This window comes from Pristiophorus japonicus, chromosome 11 (genome assembly GCF_044704955.1).
Source record: "Pristiophorus japonicus isolate sPriJap1 chromosome 11, sPriJap1.hap1, whole genome shotgun sequence".
NCBI classification, from domain to species: domain Eukaryota; kingdom Metazoa; phylum Chordata; class Chondrichthyes; family Pristiophoridae; genus Pristiophorus; species Pristiophorus japonicus.
This window is the reverse complement of record NC_091987.1, coordinates 140,166,564-140,178,922: the sequence shown is the minus strand read 5'-3', so window position 1 is coordinate 140,178,922 and position 12,359 is coordinate 140,166,564. Positions and strand designations below refer to the sequence as shown.

Sequence of the window (12,359 nt, the reverse complement as noted above, 5' to 3'; positions counted from 1 at the left end):
GATCTTCACAAACCTTCATGAAGGGTGTAGATAGGGAGGATATAGAAACCTTTTACATGGAACCAGACAAGTATAAGTAGACAATAATTGCAAGCCAAGTCATCGCAGCCTAAAAGAGTAACTCCCCCGCACTCGGGGTTTGTAAAATAAACTGCTGGCCACACAGGGAATACAGATTTGGTTGAAGTGCTCAGAGTAAACAGTCATAATGTTCATGTCAAGAGATTAATGGAGATGAAAAAGATCTCTGGGAACCGAAGTGATTGTCCAAACTGGATGGGCCAAATGACTTTCTGGCAAACACTCATATCATTGGCAGTGGGAAAGAATGGGTATGCAATATAGATGCTACACTGTATTGGGCATCTAACAGCTCAATCACAGATTATGATCCAAGAATGTTCACTTTACATGGACATTCCTTTTAGAAAATACAGAATCCAGTACCTTGTGTTACCAGCAGATAATTATATTCGGACAGGTTGCAACAATCCCCACAGAATCAAAGTCATAGATCTTGTTAATAAAACAGAAATTGTATAAATGTCACCAGTTGTTTGTATTTTGTTTAAATTATTGTTTGCTGTGTTATGGTTATATTGCAATTCTTTTTGAAGGGAATTAGTTGCTTGAAAAAGAGTATACATAGAGAGCGAGTGGGATTAGATTTGAGGGCTCATTTTCTGACTAAATTCAGCAATTTCAGCTTGTATGGCTAATGCCTGATTTTGCTGAAAAAATATCAGCATTTGAACAACGCTCGTCGTTATTAGTGTGTAAATCATCCAGCAACTTGTGGTGAGGAAGAGATGTCGCATGAGTTGCCTTTAGCCTCACGAAAAGGGCAGCTCGCCCTCAGCCTCCCTGTGAGTTTCATGAAATTGCTGCATTTGCACATTATTTACCCATGAAACTCGCCACAGAAAGGTAAGTCTATTAATTAATAGCGCAAGTACTCTTTCTGTAGTATATGTAGGCACCTTTAGTAATGACTCAACGAGGCAGGGTATGATACTTAAACTGTGCAGACCTGTAGTCCTTTATTTGCAGCTCTTGAGTGACGACAACAAGCTGTGAGTTCCCTTTTATACTGGGTTACCTGCCGTGTGCAGGCAACCCCTAGGTCTCCAGCAGCAGCACCCTCTGGTGTACCAGTTAGGTGTGTGCAGTATAAGAGTACATTCAATGTGGCATAACAGTGTTACAGACATCACACAGTAAACAGGCATGCATACACAACAATACTCCCCCCTGAGCATTTTTCATATCCTTATTGTCATGACCAGGGGAGGTGATCAGTGGTGGGCTATGGGAGGTTGTGGTGAGGGGTGTGTGGTTGCCAGGTGTGACCCCTGTGCTTGAGGCTGGCCTCATATGTTTCCCCTCCCTCACAAACAAACCAAGTGGGTGTCACTGTTGTGGGATCCCTCGGGGAGGTAGCCATGGCAGCAGTGGGTGGTGTGTATACACTGTGATGTGGGTAGTTGTGGGGTGGTGGGCAGGGCCACAAGACTGGGTGGGCTCCTTGTCCACCAATTGGGATGAGGGTCAGGTCATCCCAGGGTTTGCCAGGGAAGCTGGAGGGTATTGGCCTCATGCTCCTGGTGTTGGCTCTGGTCGCCAGGGGCTGTAGGGCTGGTCTGGTGCCGGTTGCCATTGGTGGTGGCTGGGCTGCCCATTGACCATTGTCCCTGTAGTGGGTCTGCTCCCACTGCCTGTGTATGTGTCCTGCAAGGGGCATCACATTCATTTCAAAGGTCGAGGCTACATGGTCAGGTAGCCTGCAGGACCTGGGGGTCTCCCACAGGGGGATTCCATTGGCATCAGCATGGTTCCTGTAGGACCCAATGTCCTTTGGCAGTGTCCTACCGGTATTCATGACACCTTGGCTCGGATCACACATAGTCGAACCTGGATTATACATTCTAGCATTTGCATCACTTTTGGGTGTCCTCGTTTCAACAGACATGGTTACATTAGGCATTTCACAATCTCTATCATTACTGTTAAGCATAATAAATTTGTTCTGAACCTTACTGATACCTGCATTCATATCATTAGTCACATTAGTTAAACTAGCATCAGAATTCATTGTTACATTGCATACATTTTCATACTTGCACCCTTTAATCGCATCTTTAGCTTTAAAGTCCATGCACTCAAATAGTTGAAACTTCCCCTTGAAACTTCTTTGGTTACCGGTCTCCTTTAAGGGAGCCTTCAAATCCGATTGGCCGCTCGGTGTCATGTGATGCTCCTCCATGCTCACTGGTGGCATGGCGGCGGCCATTTTGATTACAAGTGTTTCTCCTTGTGCTGCTGATGCTGCAGCCATTTCCTGGCTTTCCTGCAGGAGGGCTGTGGTGGTCTTTTTTTCCACAGGGCCACTTTGCCTGATGTGGACCCGGTTCATCCAATTCCTGCCCAGCAGCGTGGGACCTTTGCCAGCTACAATCCACAGGGGGAGTTCAACACGCCGCCCTGGGAGACCTGGACGTCTATGCTGCCAACCATTTGGATTTTACCTTTGGTGTAGGTGAGCTGCTTTGCCTGGACAGGGGACAGTTTTGGTCGAGTGGCAGGATTCATCCAAATTTTTTCAAAGGTCATTTGGCTCATCACAGACTGGCTCGCCCCTGTGTCGATTTCCATGGAAACTGGAACCCCATCGATGTCCACTTCCATTGTCCACGGAGAACTTTCGGTGGAGCAGGTAAAGATTCCATACTCTATTTCCAGGGTTTGAGCAACTTCCTTTTCATCTGTGTCAGAGCCCGGTTGATCAGCCAACTCAGAGACGCAGTGAGTAAAGCGTTTTCTGCACATTCTCTGAAGGTGCCCTTTCTTTTTGCAGCCTTTGCATGCATAGTCTTTGTAGTGGCACTGGTGAGCCCTGTGGTTTCCTCCACAGCGCCAGCACGGGGCCATCCGGTTTGCTCCATGTGATGCACTCAGGGTTGCGGGACTCGGGGCAGCATTTCTGCCTTTAGAAGTATCCATGTGGTGCACTGCGCTCGCCTGTTTAGAGTCCTGGGTCAGTATTCGCCTGGAGTCGCCGACTGAAACCATGTAGGCCTGGCTCACTTGGATTGCTTTCTGCAGGGTGACCATGATGCCAGCAGAGAGCAATTTGTGGAGGAGGCCGCCGTGGCTGAGTCCGATGACAAATATGTCCCTTACTGCTTCATTAAGGTGGTCGCCAAAATCACACGGTGCAGCTAGTCTTCTTAAGCGTGCAGCATACTTGGCAATTTCTTGGCCCTCAGATCGCCAGTAAGTGTAGAACCGGTGCCTGGCTGTGAGGATGCTTTCTTTCGGTTTTAGTTGTTCCTGTATGATTGTTACAAGTTGCTCATAGCTCTTGGGGGTTGTCTTCTCCGGGGCTAGTAAGTCCCTGATGAGACCGTAGATGGTGGGCCCACAACTGCTAAGCAGGATGGCCCTGCGTTTGTTCGGTAGTGTAGCCGGTGTGTCCCCGTCCAGGTCGTTGGCTATAAAGAAATGTTCCAATCTTTCCTCAAAAGCATTCCAATCTTCCCCCTCTGTAAATTGCTGGAAGTTGTTGAGGTTAGACATGTTGAGTGTGTAGTTCGTGACCTCGTATTCCCATTGTCAGTTGTAGTGTATGTAGGCACCTTTAGTAATGACTCCACGAGGCAGGGTATGGTAGTTAAACTGTGTAGACCTGTAGTCCTTTATTTGCAGCTCCTGAGTGATGACAACAAGCTGTGAGTTCCCTTTTATACTGGGTTACCTGCCGTGTGCAGACAACCCCTAGGCCTCCAGCAGCAGCATCCTCTGGTGTACCGGTAAGGTGTGTGCAGTATAAGGGTACATTCAATGTGGCATAACAGTGTTACAGACATCACACAGTAAACAGGCATGCATACGCAACACTTTCAATTACAGGAAAATTTTTATTGGCTGCGAATCAACCTCTCCTGCCCAGAAGTGAACAATCAAAAGCGTGGCGTCTCATTCCTTCAGGTTGTGTATTGTTTGAGGAGATTTTAAAAATGTAAAATTCTAAATTAATTTTTTTTCTTAATTTTCCTTTCTGTCTCTTTTTGTCTCTCCAATCTTTCTTTCCCTCTCTTTATTTCTCTTTCTATACCTGATTTGACTCTAAATCTCCCTCCTTCTCAGTCCTTCCTATGTTTCTTTCTCAATCCTTTAATTCATTGGTTAAGGAGACAGACTGTTGGTCCCATCATTCACCAAGGTCCCAGATGCCCTGTTACCCTCGCTGCGCCGTTATCAGCTCACACTTCCAGAAACTTTGTGGGCAAAACATTTCCAAACTTAAACCCATGTCTAACTAATGGGGCACACGGCAAGATGTCCTGCTCCAGCAAAATCTGGACCAATATATTTTGGTGAGGGATGTTGGTGCTGGGGAACAAAACACTTTCACATCTTGTACACCCAGGGGGAACTTCTACTCTGCACATTCTTTCTAAACATATTTACAGTTTCACTGTAAAAAGCCTGCAGTGTAAATCTCTTCCTCCCACATGTACTCTGAGAGAAGGAGGCATGAAAAAGAGCTGTAAATCCCACAGCCAGGCAGGTTATAAAGAAAGAAAGTGGATATATTCTAAAGTCCTTTGGCAATCCCTTGCAATCCATGTGATGATGAAGCTTGTATGTTTTTAACCACTGTTGTGTTTTTGTCAGGAGTTAATGCCTCAGGAATATGGTTTGAAAATGCTCCATCTGGAACGTGAGCAATATTGATGGCCCTGTATAGTCTCCCAAAAGTAATCTTCAACCCCCAACATTAGAACTGCATGCATTTGGTTAAGCAATGTCAGATTGTGAGTCTGTTTTGGTAAAACCACCGTCATATACCTACGACTCAGTCAGACTATTGTCCATTTAGAACATTTTTACAGTCTCCGTATATGAAAGGCTGAGATAGATAGATTTTTGGAGTCTCGGGGAATCAAGGGATATGAAGATTGAGCGGGAATGTGGCATTGAGGTCGATGATCAGCTATGATTTTATTGATTGGCAGAACAGATTCAAGGGGCCGTATGGCCTACTCCTGCTCCTATTCATTATGTTCTTATGCTGTACTTACAGCACAATTAACCTTCCTATCCCATGACAACAGCGGATTCCACACAAAAGGGATGAAAAACATGGGCCAGCCACCATGTGTTCCAGTGAAAAACAGGTGCAGTGTTATCAGTTCTATAAAATGACACATGACTGAATTTGCTTGAGAACTGCAATGTAATCAAAGATTCAGATGATGTTAATAAACTACTGGAACCTCACAGCGTGTACTTCAGAACACTTTGAGAAGCCTCTTGTTCTGTACACAGTATCACAACCTTTTCTGTTGAGTTATTTCAGTGGACAACGCTAATAAAAAGACTTTTACATGTACTTGGGGCTCAAATCCTAATAGAAACATAGAAAATAGGTGCAGGAGTAGGCCATTCGGCCCTTCTAGCTTGCACCACCATTCAATAAGATCATGGCTGATCATTCCCTCAGCACCCCTTTCCTGCTTTCTCTCCATACTCCTTGATCCCCTGAGCCGTAAGGGCCATATCTAACTCCCTCTTGAATATATCCAATGAACTGGCATCAACTACTCTCTGCGGCAGGGAATGCCATAGGTTAACAACTCTGAGTGAAGAAGTTCCTCCTCATCTCAGTCCTAAATGGCCGACCACTTATCCTAAGATTGTGTCCCCTGGTTCTGGACTTCCCCAACATCGGGAACATTCTACCCGCATCTAACCTGTCCAGTCCCGTCAGAATTTTATATGTTTCTTTGAGATCCCCTCTCATCCTTCTAAATTCAAATGTATAAAGATCCAGTTGATCCAGTCTCTCCTCAGATGTCAGTCCTGCCATCCCAGGAATCAGTCTGGTAAACCTTTGCTGCACTCCCTCAATAGCAAGAACGTCCTTCCTCAGATTAGTAGACCAAAACTGAACACAATATTCCAGGTGAGGCCTCACCAAGGCCCTGTACAACTGCAGTAAGACCTCCCTGCTCCTATACTCAAATCCCCTAGCTATGAAGGCCAACATGCCATTCTTCACCACCTGCTGTACCTGTATGCCAACTTTCAAGGACTGATGTACGATGACACCCAGGTCTCGTTGCACCTCCCCTTTTCCTAATCTGCCGCCATTCAGATAATATTCTGCCTTCGTGTTTTTGCCCCCAAAATGGATAACCTCACATTTATCCACATTATACTGCATCTGCCATGCATTTGCTCATTCACCTAACCTGTCCAAGTCACCCTGCAGTCTCCGAGCATCCCCCTCACAGCTCACACTGCCACCCAGTTTAGTGTCATCTGCAAACTTGGAGATATTACACTCATCCAAAGTTCATCCAAATCATTGATGTATATTGTAAAGAGCTGGGTTTCCAGCACTGAGCCCTGCGGCACTCCACTAGACACTGCCTGCCATTCTGAAAAGGACCCATTTATCCTGACTCTCTGCTTCCTGTCTGCCAACCAGTTCTTTATCCACGTCAGTATATTACCCCCAATACCATGTGCTTTGATTTTGCATACCAATCTCTTGTGTGGGACCTTGTCAAAAGCCTTTTGAAAGTCCAAATACACCATATCCACTGGTTCTCCATTGTCCACTCTACTAAATCCAGAAGATTCGTCAAGCATGATTTCCCCTTCATAAAGCCATGCTGATTTGGACTGATCCTGTCACTGCTTTCCAAATGCGCTGCTATTTCATCCTTAAAAATTGATTCCAACATTTTCCCCACTACTGATGTCAGGCTAACTAGTCTATAATTACCTGCTTTCTCTCTCCCTCCCTTTTTAAAAAGTGGTGTTACATTAACTACCCTCCAGTCCATAGGAACTGATCCAGAGTCGATAGACTGTTGGAAAATAATCACCAATGTATCCACTATTTCTAGGGCCACTTCCTTAAGTATGCTGGGATGCAGACTATCAGGCCCCAGGAATTTATTGGCCTTCAATCCCATCAATTTCCCGAACACAATTTCCCTCCTAATAAGGATATCCTTCAGTTTCTCCTTCTCACGAGACCCTCGGTCCCCTCGTACTTCCGGAAGGTTATTTGTGTCTTCCTTCGTGAAGACAGTACCGAAGTATTTGTTCAATTGGTCTGCCATTTCTTTGTTCTCCATTATAAATTCATCTGAATCCGACTGCAAGGGACCTACGTTTGTCTTCACAAATCTTTTTCTCTTCACATATCTATAGAAGCTTTTGCAGTCAGTTTTTATGTTCCCGGCAAGCTTCGTCTCGTACTCTATTTTCCCCCTCTTAATTAAACCCTTTGTCCTCCTTTGCTGAATTCTAAATTTTTCCCAGTCCTCAGGTTTGTTGCTTTTTCTGGGCAATTTATCTGCCTCTTCCTTGGATTTAACACTATCCTTAATTTCCCTTGTTAGCTACCTTCCCCGTTTTATTTTTACTCCAGACAGGGATGTACAATTGCTGAAGTTCATCCATGTGATCTTTAAATGTTTGCCATTGCCTATCCACCGTCAACCCTTTAAGTGTTATTTGCCAGTCTATTCTAGCCAGTTCACGCCTCAAACCATCGAAGTTACCTTTCCTTAAGTTCAGGACCCTAGTTCTGAATTAACTGTGTCACTCTCCATCTTAGTAAAGAATTCTACCATGTTATGGTCACTCTTCCCCAAGGGGCTTCGCACAACAAGATTGCTAATTAGTCCTTTCTCATTACACATCACCCAGTCTAGAATGGCCAGTTCCTCGACATATTGGTCTAGAAAACCATCCCTAATACACTCTAGGAAATCTTCCTCCACCGCATTGCTACCAGTTTGGTTAGCTCAATCAATATGTAGATTAAAGTCACCCATGATAACTGCTGTACCTTTATTGCATGCATCCCTAATTTCTTGTTTGATGCTTTCCCCAACCTTACTACTACTGTTTGGTAGTCTGTACACAACTCCCACTTGCGATTTCTGCCCCTTCCGTAGCTCCACCCATACCCATTTCCACATCATCCAAGCTAATGTCCTTTCTTACTATTGCATTAATTTCCTCTTTAACCAGCAATGCCACCTCGCCTCCTTTTCCTTTTTGTCTATCCTTCCTAAATGTTGAATATTGAGAACCTGGATATTGAGTACCTAGCCTTGGTCACTCTGGAGCCATGTCTCCGTGATGCCAATTACATCATACTCGTTAACTGATATCTGCGCAATTAATTCGTCCACCTTATTCCGAATACTCCTCGCATTAAGGCACAGAACCTTCAGGCTTGCCTTTCTAACACATGTTGCCCCTTTAGAATTTTGCTGTAATGTGGCCCTTTTTGTTTTTTGCCTTGGGTTTCTCTGCCCTCCACTTTTACTTTTCTTCTTTATATCTTTTGCTTCTACCCCCAAACTACTTCCCTCTGTCTCCCTGCATAGGTTCCCATCCCCCTGCCATATTAGCTTAACTCCTCCCCAACAGCACGAGCAAACACTCCCCCTAGGACATTGGTTCCGGTCCTGCCCAAGTGCAGACTGTCCGGGTTGTACTGGTCCCACCTCCCCCAGTCGGTGAGCGTCGTCCGAAGAGGCAGCGGGAGATCGAGCAGCATCAGTATACTGTGGTAATCTAACCACAACAAACATGTTCCGAATTCGGACCTGCCGCAGATACTTCCTCAGGCTCAGTGACGCCGATAACTCATCTCAGCATCTTCCTTTTGTGGGGGATAACTCGCTCTGTCCTTGATCTACTTGTACCACAGCACAACACAGGGGTTATAACTGAAACTCTGTCCCCTCGATCGGGATGTCTATGGCTTATGTGAGGGTTGGCACACTCTGACCTAGATCTACTTCTACCACAGCACAACCCAGAGGTTATAACGCGAACCGCCACCCCCCGTCACCTTGATCGGGATGTCTATGCCTTTTGCACGTGTGTTTTCAGTTTCTCTAAAGGTGAACCATGGTAACACTGGATGATGGGATGTCTGGTTGATTCAATAGCTGCTATATTCCATAGTAAGGTGAACATTTCGAGAAAATTCACTTGGTTCAATTGGTACAACTTATTTCCACGTTATATGAAAATGACGAATGCGCTATGCCACCCCTTAAACAGAGCAACTCCCCTGCATCCTGACTGTCTCAGCCTGCCTCTTCTGGGGCTGTTTGCCTCAGTCACAGCTTCTGTTGCAACAATCAGGTTGTTTTTTTCAGGTGTCTGACATTTGCTTTATTTCCCAACTGTTCACAATCAAAAAGATCAAAAGCCTTCCAGCCCTACGGTTCTGAAGGAGCTTCATCAAGTAGTGCCAAGGGATTATTTACATCCATGTGAACAGACAGGATACCGGTTTAACATGTAGGCACCTCCCACAGCTTAATGTGTCTGAAACATTAACATTCACTGCAGTTCTTTTCTAACCAGATGTGTCCCATTCATTTGGAGTGAGAGTCACTCGTTTCATTAAAAAATGTAACCTATTAATGTATCTCATTCTTAAAAAGGATGTCAAGGCCTTGGAGAGGGTGCAGAGGATATTTATCAGAAAGGTACCAGGGATGAGGGACTTCAGTTATGTGGAGAAACTGGGATTGTTCTCCTGCGAGAAGGTTAAGGGGAGATTTAATAGAGGTGTTTAAAGTTATGAGAGATTTTGATCGAGTAAATAAGGAGAAACTGTTTCCACTGGTAAAGTTTATTGTAAAGAGTGCTTAATTGTTGGCAGAAACTCTAAATAAATGTATTTTTCTGAAACAGGTATTATTTCAACTTTCCTTCACGTCCATCCTTTTGGAGCCAACTTTGAATATTTATGGTCTTATCTGCAGCGACTAGATGCCAAGGTAAAATATAAGGTTAAACTTTACAAATTCATGGTCCTGGAAGTCGGGTGTGGAGGTCAGTGGACCCCACAGGATTACGTGTTCATTTCCCGCGAGGCGACAAACATCCAGAAGTGAATTCCTGACGGAATGGTCAAAGTTATTGGAAAGGTCAAAGTGAGCATTTGCAACAGAGTCTAGCTGGGACAATATTGGGCTGCCCCCTCCCCAACTTCAATATCTGCTTAAAGAATTATTCAATTGGATTTTTAATATTCTGTCTATGTTCAAAAATACTTTCCACTTTTTTTTCTTTGAAAAATGATTTGCTGTTTCAATATAGAATAATTTGTGTAACCTCTGTGGTACAGTTTATTTTGGTCCCATAATTAGATATCTTCCTTTTAAGAGAAGTATTGTGTGAATTTGTTGTCATGGCAACATTTGCTCCTTGAGCAGCTCGGAATCTAATTGCAGCGATACAAAGTGCGGTGCTGAGGCAAGATGCAGCGGCCCTGATAGTCGGGATTTATCGGCCTTCAGAGCCAGTACGGGGACAGACCAAGTCTGTCCTTCAGAGGCTGAGTCAGCTCCCCACAGCTCTGTTCTCACCTCTGGCTTGGAAACCTTAACCAAACAAGCTTCATCTCAGGAAACAACCAGAGAGAGAAAGAAAGATTACTTTCCCTTCAAATTATTTTTCTAATTCACGTGCATCTGATTTATTTTTAATTGACTAAGAAGCAAACATTAGCAGAAGAGGGAGGACATCTATGAGGAATTGGAGAATTCCAATGGCATCCCATGAGTCAGGAAGAGTACATCATTTATGAATGCTGAAGCCGCAAGAGGGAAATGAAATGTTTCTCCTGAGTGGGGTCTTACCCACCGAGTATTCTATTTCTACCGCACATTTAATCTTTATTCTACCAAGCAATGTCAGGGGTGTTGCTGAACAGATGTAGTGCTGACCACTTTAAGAGGACCAACTTTATACTTTACTTCAAAAAGTAATCATTTTGTGGAGGTTAATGTAAGTGTAGAGGACGTGGTCATGCTCCTCATAATCAACCAAGATAGCTTTCACCTCTCTTCTGAGCGGCTTGGATGGCAAATTGAAAGTCCCATGAGAGGCTCAGCAAAGTCATCTGTTTCAGCCCGAGAGATAAGGCAGTGTTACTATCGGTCCCAGAGCTAATGAACTCATTTAGTGGCTCAAACATGTACACATACTCACTGAAGCAGACTTGTCCAGTCATGTAGATATTACAAATGCTGGCACTGAACTCTAGGATCCAGGCACATGCCTCCTCAGGCAACAATGCCTTCTATATGTTACACGCAGTATTTAATCATGAGGATGAAAAGTTTCATTGACTCCTTACCCAAGAATATTTTTAGGGTAGCAGTACTTGGATTCTAAAACTTCATCCCTATTTGTGCGATTTCCAATATGGGGGCCCCAAGAGGCTGTGGGGAAGGAGCAGAAAATGGTTTGAGTAACCGTTTTCTTCTGACAATTCATAACATTAATTATTTTATTATACTGGAGTTCAAGGGACATAATGACATCAATTAAGCCCTGCCTCATTCACAAATCCACCATTTTAGAATGTGTAGGCCTGATGTAGCAGCCTAAACATGTTTCCCTGTGAGTGTGTGGTCGGGGAGTGAGGAGATTATCCACTCTGCTCTTCTCTCACTGCTCCCTGCTACATGGGAGAGATGTCAACGCCACATGAGGAGCTCTGTGATTCCGGTTGGCGTTGCAAGTGTTGCCAGCTGCACAGTGAGTGTGAGGGTGTCTGAATTCTGTGCGGGATTTACAACAATGCTGGGGTCTGGGAGCTCTGGACTTTAACCTCTGGCGTGGACTTTCCCCTGCAGATATCTTCGGGGGAAATTGAGATCCTTCTCTTACAACTGCCACACATGTTTCAACAAGAGTTCACCGGCGTCGGAGCCTCGCTGGAGAAAAGGTGGAAGTTCTGCGGTTTCGAAGGAATTAAAACAGTCAGCCAATCAGCCTGAAATGATGCTCCGCAAAAGAAAATATAGATTTCCTATTCCATTTCAGGTTTATGCGTCAGTGAGCATGAAATCTGGTGATTATGAAGAGGATTAAAGCCGCAAAACTACCCAAGCTCGAGGTCTAATTCCTACATCTGTTGTATCTCTGATGACTGAAGACTTATCTGTACCCCGGTTACCGACCTGTGTCAGAATATGATGGCTCTACTTTGTTCTTCATCAAAAAAGCTCGTTATCTGACTTCTACCCATGGCTGCAACTGCTCCAGAATGAGGGGGAAAGGCGGGATAGCAGGGGCGGGGGGGGGGCTGGTGGCATTATTTGGAAATGTTGTCCACATACCGTGAGGAACACATTTGGAAGGAATTGAAATACCCGAGAGTTATTGTGCGTGGAGAGACATTGGGCCCAAGTTTCCACACGATAAAAAACGGGCGCCCCTCCGAGCTGGGCGCCCGTTTTTCGCGCCGAAAAAGGCACCGGAAAATAAACGCGCGATTCTGGAGCGCCCTGCAG

At 44.8% G+C, this 12,359-nt stretch overlaps 1 protein-coding gene across 1 annotated transcript in view; it reads left to right on the top strand.

The window, feature by feature from the left end:
• LOC139275858 (ecto-NOX disulfide-thiol exchanger 1-like) overlaps positions 1-12,110 on the top strand; it is a 287,201-nt gene extending 275,091 nt beyond the window's left edge. Inside the window, exons 15-16 of the mRNA XM_070893066.1 lie at positions 9,748-9,833; positions 11,700-12,110. Coding sequence (XP_070749167.1) covers positions 9,748-9,833; positions 11,700-11,843 — 230 coding nt within the window. The 3' untranslated portion in view covers positions 11,844-12,110. The remainder of the gene's footprint in view (positions 1-9,747; positions 9,834-11,699) is intronic.
• Positions 12,111-12,359: the final 249 nt, after the last annotated feature.